At 42.9% G+C, this 12,908-nt stretch overlaps 1 protein-coding gene across 2 annotated transcripts in view; it reads left to right on the forward strand.

Annotated features, from left to right (window-relative positions):
* The window catches only part of DNAH3 (dynein axonemal heavy chain 3), a 176,612-nt gene that overhangs the window by 141,483 nt on the left and 22,221 nt on the right, over nucleotides 1-12,908 (forward strand). For both annotated transcript variants that reach the window (XR_005785574.1, XM_040458819.1), the window contains exons 53-54: nucleotides 2,341-4,482; nucleotides 11,554-11,779. Coding sequence is in view for 1 of the 2 variants with exons in the window: in XM_040458819.1 (XP_040314753.1) it covers nucleotides 2,341-4,482; nucleotides 11,554-11,779 (2,368 nt within the window). In the remaining variant the exon portion in view is untranslated. The remainder of the gene's footprint in view (nucleotides 1-2,340; nucleotides 4,483-11,553; nucleotides 11,780-12,908) is intronic.

Below are 12,908 nucleotides of genomic sequence, written 5' to 3' on the forward strand. Positions count from 1 at the left end.
AGAACCCATCTCAGTAATTTCTCTGCCTTTTGAATCCTCCTGTCCTGGGAACAGCCCTGATCTTCCTCCATTCCTTCTGAAAGGTTCTAAATCCCTGATCCCTCGTTCAGGAGCCTCTGGCTTCTGCTTCCCACTGACTAACATTTCTTCTTCCCTGATTGGTGGCAGGCCAAAAACCACATGAAGAAGATAGAGGTGATCAGGAATGGACAGGCAGGAAGTGGACTTCACAGGAGAATCCCTTAGGGAAACAGCTGAGGTGTAATAAGTTGACTGAGTAAGAATGAGCTAGTCCAGCACCTCTCCACCCTGTCTGCACCCTAGAACCACCTAGAGAGTGTAAAGAATGCTGAAGCCCGTGCCTGCATTCCTAGAGATTCTTACTCCACTGGTCTTGGGTACAGACTGAGCTGTGTGTGTGTGTGTGTGTGTGTGTGTGTGTGTGTGTGTGTGTATATATATATATATATATATATATATATATATATTTTCAGCTTCCAGGTGATCTAAGGTGCAGCCAGGGTGGAGAACTGCCAAGATACGCAAAGTATGGCCAAAGTCACGAAAGTTCATTCTCTTCTTGGATCACTTGATCAGCACAGGACCCACCATTCTCCTTTCTTTTTTTTTTTAAATTGAAGTGAATTGTGTGTATTATTCATTTATCCCATACAACTTTAGCCAGAACATTAAGACGGAGCATAAGACCATTTAATTCATTTTGGGTACCTTGAATTTAAATGAACCAGATCATTTTCCTGAATGCAGACAAAAACCTTCATGAGAAATATTTGTTTGGTTACTGTGCTTGCATTAGAAACAGGACACATCTGACCTATTGTACTTAATATGATTTCTCAAGTATAACTTTTTTTGATTAACCTGAGGTTGGCAAGTGTTTACAATGCTGTGAGCCAAAAGGGCTTCTAACTCATTTCCAGCATGTCAACAAAAGGGATGCAGCCCCAGGTGGGATCAAGACTCACTCAGTCATTGGCAGGATGGGTGCTGAGGAGAATAAGGGCCCTGCTTTGTTTCTGGACAGGGCAAGGATGGCCTTTTCTATAGTTATATGCTGCTTCCCCACCCTTGCTCTTTCTCTTGAGACTCACTCACAGGGACTGACTGGGTACCATCTAGCCCACCTCCCAGTCTTCAAAAGGAGTATTCAGAGGCACCTGGGTGGTTCAGTCAGTTAAGCATCTGACTTCAGCTTAGGTCATGGCCTTATGGTTTGTGAGTCTGAGCCCCACATTGGGAGCCCCCCCAGCATGGAGCCCGTTTCAGATCCTCTGTCTCCCTCTTTCTGCCCCTCCCCCACTCTGTCACTCTGTCTCTCAAAAATAAATAAAACATTAAAATTACACGTTGGATAAATGATGTAAAGGGAATCGACATTCCAGCAGCTGAGATGAAAGAAAATGCTGGGGGAGGGATAGAGTAGCTCAGTGTAGTGATAGAAATCTGGGGAAAGCTCTCAGTGGAAGTAACTTTAAAAAAAATTGTTTTTAATGTTTATTTTTGAGAGAGAGAGAGACAGAGTGCAAACAGGGGAGGGGCAGAGAGAGGGAGACACAGAATCCGAAGTAGGCTCTATGCTCTGAGCTGTCAGCACAGAGCCTGATGCGAGTCTCGAACTCATGAAACGTGAGATATGGCATTAGCTGAAGTCTGACATTTAACCCATTGAGCCACCCAGGTGCCCCTCAGTGGAGGTGACAATTGAACTGAAGTCTGGTTGAGAGCCAGCAGATGCTATTTACAGTCTAGGTCAAGGGCTTATGGTAGGGAAGCACTTAAGATCTTTGAGGAGTTGAAGAAGGTTCTGCCTGACTAAAGTCCAAGGAGCAAGGCCTCAAAGATGAGGTAGATGAGTTCAGTGGGCCTCCTGGACCATGGTAAGAAACTTAGATTTTTCTTTTTTTTTTAATTTAGATTTTATATTTTTAGAGCAATTTTAAGGTCACAGCAAAATTGAGAGAAGGGTACAGAGATTTCTCATATACCCCTAACCCACACACATGCATAACATCCCCTGTTGTTGTAACAGAGTGGTACATTTGTTAAAATTGATGAACCTATTTTGACACATCATTAATACCCTGAGTCCATAGTTTATATTAGAGTTCACACTTGGTATTGTACATTTTATGGATTTGGACAAATATATAATGACATATATACATCATTATGGTTATTAAACAGAGTATTTTCCTGCATTAAAAATGTTTGGTAGGACCTTGGATTTTTTTCCCCAAATATGAGTAGCCATTGCAAATCTTGAAGTCTCAGCCAGAATGTCTTAATAATAGTCCAATATCCATTTCTTGTTCCAAATAGGTAAAATGATAGAGGATTACTGGGGAGTTTCAAGAAAGATTCTTGGAGATCTGAAATTCTTGGAGAGTCTTAAGACATATGACAAAGACAACGTCCCTCCAACGATCATGAAGCGGATCCGGGAAAGGTTCATCGATCACCCAGATTTCCAGCCAGCTGTCATTAAAAATGTGTCATCTGCCTGCGAAGGTCTGTGCAAGTGGGTGAGGGCCATGGAGGTGTATGATCGCGTGGCCAAAGTGGTGGCTCCCAAACGGGAGCGGCTGAGAGAGGCCGAGGGGAAGCTGGACGCACAGATGCAGAAACTGAACCAGAAGCGAGCAGAACTGAAGCTGGTGGAAGACCGCCTCCAGGCCCTGAATCTTGGCTTTGAGGAGATGAACACCAAGAAAAGGACCTTGGAGGAAAACATTGAGATCTGCTCCCAGAAACTGATCAGAGCAGAAAAGCTGATCAGTGGTCTTGGGGGAGAGAAGGACAGATGGACAGAAGCCACCCGGCAGCTGGGGATCCGTTATACCAATCTAACAGGGGATGTGCTATTGTCCTCAGGGACTGTGGCTTACCTGGGGGCCTTTACAGTGGATTATCGGGCAAGGTGTCAGAAGCAGTGGTTGGCCCAGTGTAAGGACAAGGTCATCCCTGGCTCTAGTGACTTCAGTCTCAGCAACACATTAGGAGATCCTGTAAAAATCCGGGCCTGGCAGATTGCTGGGCTGCCCATTGACTCCTTCTCCATTGACAATGGCATCATTGTGTCCAATTCCAGACGCTGGGCCTTAATGATTGACCCTCAGGGGCAGGCCAATAAGTGGATCAAGAATATGGAGAAAGCAAATAAGCTCTCCGTCATCAAATTCTCAGATGCCAGCTATGTGAGGACGTTGGAAAACGCCCTGCAGTTTGGCACCCCCGTCCTGCTAGAAAATGTTGGAGAGGAGCTGGATGCATTTATTGAACCCATCTTGCTCAAGTCCACATTTAAGCAGCAAGGGGTTGAGTACATGAGGCTGGGTGAAAACATCATTGAATACTCCAGGGATTTTAAGTTATATATCACAACCCATTTGAGGAACCCACATTACCTCCCTGAAGTCGCTGTGAAAGTCTGCCTGCTCAACTTCATGATCACACCCTTAGGTCTCCAGGATCAGCTCCTTGGCATTGTGGCCGCCAAGGAGAAGCCAGAACTGGAAGAGAAGAAGAACGAGTTGATTGTAGAAAGCGCCAAGAACAAGAAACAGCTAAAAGAAATTGAAGATAAGATCTTGGAAGTCCTCTCCCTGTCTGAGGGCAACATCCTCGAGGATGAGACTGCCATCAAAGTTTTGTCCTCCTCCAAAATGCTGTCTGAGGAGATATCTGAGAAACAGAAAATTGCTTCAGTGACAGAAACACAGATCGATCAGACTCGGATGGGCTACAAGCCAGTGGCTGTCCATTCTGCCACCATCTTCTTCTGTATCTCTGACCTGGCCCACATCGAGCCAATGTACCAGTACTCCCTGACATGGTTCATAAACCTCTATGTGCATTCCCTGGCTCATAGCAATAAAAGTGAAGAACTGGACCGTCGCATTGAGTACATCATCGAACATTTTACCCTCAGCATCTACAACAATGTCTGCCGCTCTCTGTTTGAGAAGGACAAGCTACTTTTCTCTCTCCTCCTCACCATCGGCATCATGAAAGAGAAAAAGCAAATTAATGAGGAGGTTTGGTATTTCCTTCTAACTGGAGGTGTTGCCCTGGACAACCCCTTCCCCAACCCAGTTCCTGAATGGCTGTCCGAGAAGGCGTGGGCGGAAGTGGTTCGTGCCTCGGCATTGCCCAAACTGAAAGGCCTGATGGAACATTTAGAACAAAATGCTGATGAGTGGAAGCTTCTCTATGACTCCACCTGGCCCCATGAGGAGACATTCCCTGGATCGTGGAAGTTCCTTCAGGGATTGGAGAGGATGGTAATCCTACGATGTTTCCGGCCTGACAAAATGGTTCCAGCCATTCGGGAGTTCATCGCTGAGCACATGGGCAGTGTATACATTGAAGCCCCTACCTTTGATCTCCAGGAGTCCTACAATGATTCCAGTTGTTGTGCACCGTTGATTTTTGTGTTGTCTCCAGGTGCGGACCCAATGGCAGGTAAGGGCAGAATGTTGTGTGAAGAACATAAATACCCCAGGATGCATGAATGGATGACAACAGCGTGTCCCTTCCAGCAAGAATCTCAAACTCAGATGCTTTGAAATGTGAACAGTTAACAGGTGAAGGTGAGGGTGAGGCCACTGAAAATTTCTTTTCCCACCTAAAGAAAGCAGCTCCTCTTCAGCCCCGAAGCACCATGCCATTCTGATAATGTGAGCCCAGGAAGGCTAGGTCACCTGATTTTTCAAGAGAAATCAGAAATGCAGAAATCACCCATTTTTACATCCTGATAACTCATTCAAATTCTTTCCTAAAAATTGTGAGGGCCAGACCAGGACTAGATTTAGCCTACTGGGTGGTAGTTTATCATCTTCATCCTAAATCATTTTCTAATACTATTGCCTCTCTAAATTAGGCTTTTCTCTTTTCTTTTAATTTTTAAATTAAAGTTTTTTTTAATGTTGGTTTATTTTGAGAGAGAGGGGGCATCTGGGTGGCTCAGTCAGATAAGCATCCGACTTTGGCTCAGGTCATAGTCTCATGGTTCAGGAGTTCAAGCCCCATGTCGGGCTCTGTGCTGACAGCTCAGAGCCTGGAGCCTGCTTCAGATTCTGTCTCTCCCTGTCTTTCTGCCCCTCCCCACTTGGTGCTCTGTCTCTCTGTCTCTCAAAAAGATAGATAAACATTTAAAAAAGAAGAAACATAGAAAGTGAGAGAGTGTGTGCCTGTGCATGCGTGTGAGTTGAGGGGCAGAGAGAGAGAGAGGGAGAGAGAGAATCCTAAGCAGGTTCTGCACTGACAGTGTGGAGCCCAAAGTGGGGCTCAAACTTATGAACTGTGAGATCATGACTGAACAGAAATCAAGAGTCAGATGCTCAACCAGCTGAACCACCCAGGTGCCCCCAATTAAAGTGTAATGACTAATACTGTGTATAACTGTATATAGTAAAAAAAAAAAAAAAAAAAAAATCAATGTGGAAAAGTATAGGACTGTGGCTCCACCAGGGCCATTTTGCCCCCTCAAGGGACATTTGGCCAAGTGGTGAAACGTTTTTTGTCACAAATAGGGGGTGCTACTAGCATCCAGTAGATTGAGCCCAAGGATGCTACTAAACATCCTGCAGTGCACAGGACAGTCCCCCACAACAAAGGATTATTTGGCCCAAAATGTCAGTAGTGCTGAGGTTGAGAAACCCTTGTGTAGAGTGAAAGGTATATCTTCCTCCTAACCCTTCCAGAAGTAACCATTATTACTGGTTTGTGTATCTTTCCAGAAATCAATTATTGCATATTAACAGGTATGAGTTATTGACAGAAATAGATTTGTTTTCTGTTCTGCTGGATCTCAAAGCTTTCATTTTCTCTGTGGCTGAATGAAGAAAAGTACCAGAAATGCAAATGACAAGGTTGCCATTCTTTTGCAACCCCTGAGGTGTTTGACACTTATCCTGACCTGGATGGAAAACTGGCAGCTGTGCACCAGGGAGGAGGTCGGAGGAGGGAGCTGAAACGAACTAGTACCCTTTCCACGCTCCCATACCACAGTGTTATTGTCAAAGATAAATTCATGGTCCCTTTCTAGTAGCTTTATTTTAACCCCTATGTCCTTTATGTGGCAGATTTAAATTAGAGCAATGAGGGTAAACCAGGAAAGGTAAAGAGAAATGGAGGAAAGGTCATAATATGGTCTATAAAATGATGTTGTGCTGGCAAAGGATGGGCCAGTTGTGTCCAGTGGCATATGTTGCATATTCCTGTCTGTCTGTGCTAGAGGCCTGATCAGATTTAACTTGGATAACTTCCCAGGAGACCTCACAGTACTGTGTCCCTTGTAGTGCCTCACACCAGGAAGCATATACTATCTGATTGTCTTTCCCTTTCTGATTAAGTTTTATCAGTGGACTCAGGCACTGTCATTGTGATTCACCTTCCCATTCTGCTTCCCTTGTAAAGTTTCCCATCAGCCTTACAGCTAATGTGATGGTTCTCAATCTTGGCTGCACAATGGAATCACCTAGTTTGAGGGGCAGGGGGAAGATTAAGAAAAACCTCCATGTGCACGCCACACCCTCAATCAATTAAATTAAAATCTTTGTCAATGAGGCCCAGGCATTGTGTTTTAGAAGCTTTTCAGGTAGGGGCGCCTGGGTGGCTCAGTTGGTTAAGTGTCCAACTTTGGCTCAGATTATGATCTCATGGTTCTTGGGTTTGAGCCCAGCGTCAGGGTCTGTACTGATAGTTCAGAGCCTGGAGCCTGCTTCAGATTCTGTGTCTCCCTTTCTCTCTGCCCTTCCCCTGCTTGCGTGCTCTCTCTTGCTCTCTCTCTCTCTCTCTCTGTCTCAAAAATAAACAATCATTAAAAAAAGAAAAAAAAAGTCTTTCAGATAATTCCCGTATGTTTTGGAAACAACTGACCTGATGATTTTAGTGACCTTAAAAAAATCAATCCCCAGAGCCATTATTTCATTAGGGGCTACAAAATGGTATTTTAATTCTGTCAACTATGTTTGCATTTATTCGCTGGAACTCCTCTATGAAGAAAAATTTCCTTGGTCAACTCTTTGGTTTACTCTGACTATAGCTCAAAAAGGACCAGCAGAATAGACACTTGGTTCATTCTCTTGATTTCTCAAACTTCATATTAATAAATTAGTGCCCTGGTATCCTGTGAAGTTACTTAAGCAGTAAGATTTTCTTTGTGCCATTGTGAATGCATAGATTTTAACATAGTGGGTGTTTCAAACATGGTGGTGTTTTATTATTTACTATTCTTTTTGGTTTTCAAATCATTCAGTCTCTAGCCTGTAGGGGCCCCTTCATGCCTAGTAGTTTTCACATAACCCCGGTGGTTTTATATAGCATCCTTGCCGTATAGAATTAGCATGTATTCTGGGCTCATCTTGTACAGACATTTCTCTAAGGAACTCCAGTTCTTTCAAAACAGGCCACAGGATTTGGAAACCACAATATGAGTACTACTGGATGGATCATTGATTGCAGACCTTACTGCTCACTAATTCTTTCTGGCTGTCTCTACCCTGTGCTTTTAATCAGTACTTTGAGTTTTTATCTGCAGTGACAGTGCTTTCCATTTCTAGAAGTTTTATTTGTTTTATTCCAAATCCATTTATTTCTTTTTTCGTAGGACTGTGAATTTTATTATGCTTTGTGGTCCTCCTTTATTGATTTTTAGATGTATTTCGTTCATGGTCTTTTTCAGAAATTATATTAATCTGCTAGGGCTGCTATAAATAAATATCAAAGACTCAGTGGTTTAAATAAGAGAGATTTATTTTCTCTCAATTCTGGAAACTAAACATCCAAAATCAAGGCGTCGGCAGGGTTAATTTCTTCTGAGACCTTGGCTTGTTTGTGGCCAGTTTCTCCCTGTGTCATCTTCTCCCTATGTCTTTATATGGTCTTCTCTCTGTGAGTATGTCATTGTTCCAGTCTCCTCCTCTTTTAAGGACACCAGTCCTGTTGGATTAGGACCTGCCCTGTTGACGTCATTTTAACTTAATTACCTCTTTAAAGACCCCATCTCCAAATACAGCCACATTTTGAGGTCCTGGGAATTAGGGCTTCAACATATGGATTTGAAAGAGACGGGGGCGCCTGGGTGGCGCAGTCGGTTAAGTGTCCGACTTCAGCCAGGTCACGATCTCGCGGTCCGTGGGTTCGAGCCCCGCGTCGGGCTCTGGGCTGATGGCTCAGAGCCTGGAGCCTGTTTCCGATTCTGTGTCTCCCTCTCTCTCTGCCCCTCCCCCGTTCATGCTCTGTCTCTCTCTGTCCCAAAAATAAATAAAAAACGTTGAAAAAAATTTAAAAAAAAAAGAGAGACATAATTGGGCTCATAACAGAGTTCATATATAATACTCTGTGGAGTATTAATTCTCCTGATTGTTTTATGTGCTATCCCTTATAGTGATATATTTCCTCACGTAGCTTGTAATTTTTTATTGTGAGTTCACAATCAACAATCTTGTGTTCTTTTGTGGGAGTCTCCTAATACCTTGGGTTTTAGGAGTGCCCTAACAGAACGACTTTGCATATGCAAACACTGATGCCCCAGGGGGGGTTGCCACTCTAGATCAATTTTTTTAAGTTTATTTATTTATTTTGAGAGAGACAGAGACAACATGAGCAGGGGTGAGGCAAACAGAGAGGGAGAGAGAAGCCCAAGCAGGCTCCACACTGTCACACGGAGCGCGTGACCTCACAGAGGCACGTGCAGAGCCTGACACGGGGCTCAAACTCACGAAACCATGAGATCATGACCTGAGCCAAAATGGACAGTCGGGCGCTTAACCAACTAAGCCACCCAGGTGCCCCCATTCTATATCAATTTTATGGGAAATTTCTCAGTTGGGGAATCCCACCCACAGGTACTATAAACCCACACCCTTCATCCACATGTGGCATAGGCTTAGTGTTTTGTTTTCTTAGCAGAGAGTTATTTTTTCCACCAATGAGCTTCTGCATTGCTTCTAGACCAGTAGCCAGATTTCTGGCCACCTTAACGTAAAGGTGCAGCGCTTTGAAGGTCCCAACTGTCTACAAAAGTCTGAGTTCTAGCCCCCCATTTCTTATGAGTGCAAAAGTTATGTGTCCACAATCACCCAACATCCAGATTGGTTAAATAAAGTATGGTATATTCCAATCGTGAAATGCTATGTAACCATGAAAAAGAATAAGACTTTTCTGTATGTACAGGCATAACTTGTTTTATTGTGCTCTACCTTACTGCACTTTGCAGATCCGGTTTTTTGTTTGTTTGTTTGTTTGTTTTGCACATTGAAGGTTTGTGGCAACCCTGCATCAAGCAACCTATCAGTTCCACTTTTCTTATTTTTTTAAGAGAACAAATCTACACATTTATGTATGTATGTATGTATTTTTTTTAATGACAGAATGTCTAACTAAGGAGAGTTTTTTTTTAAGGAATGTTTACTTATTTTTTGAGAGTGAGAAAGCACATGTGTGCACACTAGCAGGGGAGGGACAGAGAGAGAGGGAGACAGAGGATCTGAAGCAGGCTCAGCACTGACAGCAGAGAGTCTGATGTGGGGCTTGAACTCACGAACTGAGAGATCATGACCTGAGCCGAAGTCGAATATTTGAGCAACCCGGGTACCTCTCAGTTAAGTTTAAATCCTTAAGGAGTACAGCATCACACAGATTTTTGTGGTCAGTGGCCTTAGCAGGAAGGTTGCTTTGAAACTTGGCACAAAACATGGCACTGTTTCCATGAGCATGAATTACTTTTCCCCAGAGTATTCTGGTTTTCTTCAGTTTGCCACCAGGAATTACTGTGTTGTTCTTTGCTTTGTACACATAAGCACATCTCTTGTGTAGATAGAATTCAGTTTCATGTTGAGCATAAACACCTTCAATTTTAAGAAGTGCCGTGTGCTCCCTCTGGTTCCAAAGAAAATTGGCCTTGGACCACAGCCTTCCAGACATATTTGTCGTTTTAGGAGTCCTGTTTCCAGCAGGCCGCCACAGGCTCCAAGATGACAGGAAGAGTATTGGTGCCATTTTTCCAACAACATTTGCTCACTTCATGTCTCTGGGTCACATTTTGGTAATTCTTGGCAATATTTCAAACTTTTCCATTGTTTTTCATGGTGATCTGTGATCAGTGATTATAACTTACTGAAAGCTCAGATGATAGCATTTTTTAGCAATAAAATATTTTTAAATTAAGGTACATACATTGTTTTTTAGACATAATACTACTGCACACTTAATGGGTAATATTGTAGTGTAAACATAACTTTTATATGCACTGGGAGGCCAAAAAAAAATCATTTGCTCGTTTTATTGCATCATTCACTTTATTGCGATGGTTTGGAACCAAACCCACAATATCTCTGAGCTGTGCCTGTATTGATGTGGAAAACATCTAAGTGAAAGAAGCAAATGTAGTATTCTGCAGTTCACATAATAGTATATATGCATTTATTTTTTTTTTAATTTTTTTTTAACGTTTATTTATTTTTTTGGGACAGAGAGAGACAGAGCATGAACGGGGGAGGGGCAGAGAGAGAGGGAGACACAGAATCAGAAACAGTCTCCAGGCTCTGAGCCATCAGCCCAGAGACCGACGCGGGGCTCGAACTCACGGACCGCGAGATCGTGACCTGGCTGAAGTCGGATGCTTAACCGACTGCGCCACCCAGGCGCCCTATATGCATTTATTTAATGCATAAAATATGTTTGGAAGGATTCACAAAAAGCTAGTAACATTGGCTGCCTCAGAGGAAAAGAGAAGAGAAAGAGGCTTACTTGAAATTTCACTGTACAAATGCCTATTTTCCTAGTAAAATACATTTGTAACAACCCAGTTTCTAGTTCTTTGGTTGTGTGTTCATCTCTTTAGTTTTGAGTTCCCTCTTCATTTTTGGCACCTGGGAAATTCTGTCTCTCAGACTCTATTTTTTTTTTTTTGTTATTGTTTGTATTGTATAATTCAGTTTGTAATTTTTTTAAATAAAGAATGCCTGGGGCACCTGGCTGGCTCAGTTCAAAGAGAATGAGGCTCTTCATCTTGGGGTCATGAGTTCAAGCTCCATGCTGGGGGTAGAAATTACTTTAAAAAAAAACTTAGAGGGGCTCCTGGGTGGCTCAGTTGGTTGGTTAAGCATCTGACTTTGGCTCAGGTCATGATCTTGTGGTTTGTGGGCTCAAGCCCCAGGCTGGGCTCTGTGCTGACAGCTCAGAGCCTGGAGCCTGCTTCTGTGTCTCCCTCTCTCTGCCCGTCCCCTTCTCATGTTCTCTCTCTCCCTCTCTCTCTCTCTCTCAAAAATAAATAAACATTTTTTTAAAACTTAAAAGAATGTCTATGTATTCAGAATAAAAGAGGAATCAATAGTAGCTTCATTCATCCTCTTAAAAGAAGTCTAAAGCTTCCCCATAGAGATGCTTATTTTTGTAATTGACAGAAGCCAGTGAGTTTCTTTCTGAGTCCAGAATTTTGATGTAGACCTTCTTTCTGCATAGTCCCTGTTAATATGGTCTCAGCTGGCCTGTCCTCTTTCAAAAAAACCCTTTTCTTCCTGGTCTCAGGCCTGCTGAAGTTTGCTGATGATCTTGGTATGGGAGGCACCAGAACACAGACCATCTCCCTTGGCCAAGGCCAAGGCTCAATTGCTGCCAAAATGATCAACACTGCCATCAAAGATGGGACCTGGGTGGTGTTACAGAACTGCCACCTGGCCACAAGCTGGATGCCTACACTGGAGAAGATCTGTGAGGAGGTGATTGTTCCTGAAAGCACTAACATCAGATTCAGGTGAGGTGCTGCCCTACCACTACCTGTTTCGGGGCTCCAATCTTGAGCTCCAGATGTCATGCTAGTGGCTGGGAGTGCTAAGATGAGCAAACACAGTTCTCATCTAGCAGAAAACAGACCATGGATGAATGATGTTGATGCCACGCAGTACCTGCTGTACTCGTTTGAATAAGAACCATGGAGCACAGAAAAGGGAAGGGAAAGCTGGGGAGTGCCTAGAGGCCTGACAGTTGCCTGGGGTTTTGAAAGATGATAGTTTTGCAGGAAGGACATTCCAGCCGGAAGGGATAGCATCTATAAAAGCAAAGATGCATATGAAGGAAACACTGAGAAGTTATTCTATGAATATGGGGTATATACTATGAGAAGTTGTTGGGGGATATAATAGGAGATGTGTCTGGGAAAGTAGATTAAATGTCAGTAAATCTGATTTTTAAAATTGTCATGGAAGAAATCTCACCTGTAGTGTAGGCACCAATGTCCATGCTGCTCTAACCTGTATTTCTTGGGCTCTGTGGAATTTTAATCAATACTGGAAAGAGCTACCTACTTTTTGTGTGAATTTTAAAGCCTAGCAAAACTGGGCCTCAATTTTTGCGTATACAAAATGATGAGATGAACCAGACAGACTTCAAAGCCCTTTTCAACTCAAATGTTCTCTTATTCCAGGCAAGAGGTCAGCGAACTACAGGCTGTAGTTCAAATACAGCCTGCTACCTGATTTGTATGGCCTATATGCTAAGAAGAGTTTTTACATTTTTAGATGGTTGAAAAAAAATCAAAACAACAATATTTCGTGACACATGAAAATTATATGAAATTCAAATTTCAGTGTCCATAAATAAAGTTTTATTGAAATAGAGCCATGCTCATTCATATCCTGTCTATTGTGACTGCTTTCACAATATAAGTAGTTCTAACCGAAACCATATGGCCTGCAGAGCCTAAAAATTTACTCTTTGACCTTTTACAGGAAAGGTTTGCCAACTCCTGTTTTAGGCTACAAAGTTTGCTGGTTATTTTTTCTTTCTTTCTTTCTTCCTTCCTTCCTTCCTTCCTTCCTTCCTTCCTTCCTTCCTTCCTTCCTTCCTTCCTTTCTTTCTTTTTCATGTTTATTTTTGAGAGAGAG

This window comes from Herpailurus yagouaroundi, unplaced genomic scaffold (assembly GCF_014898765.1).
Source record: "Herpailurus yagouaroundi ecotype Mexico unplaced genomic scaffold, PumYag 222, whole genome shotgun sequence".
NCBI classification, from domain to species: Eukaryota; Metazoa; Chordata; class Mammalia; order Carnivora; family Felidae; genus Herpailurus; species Herpailurus yagouaroundi.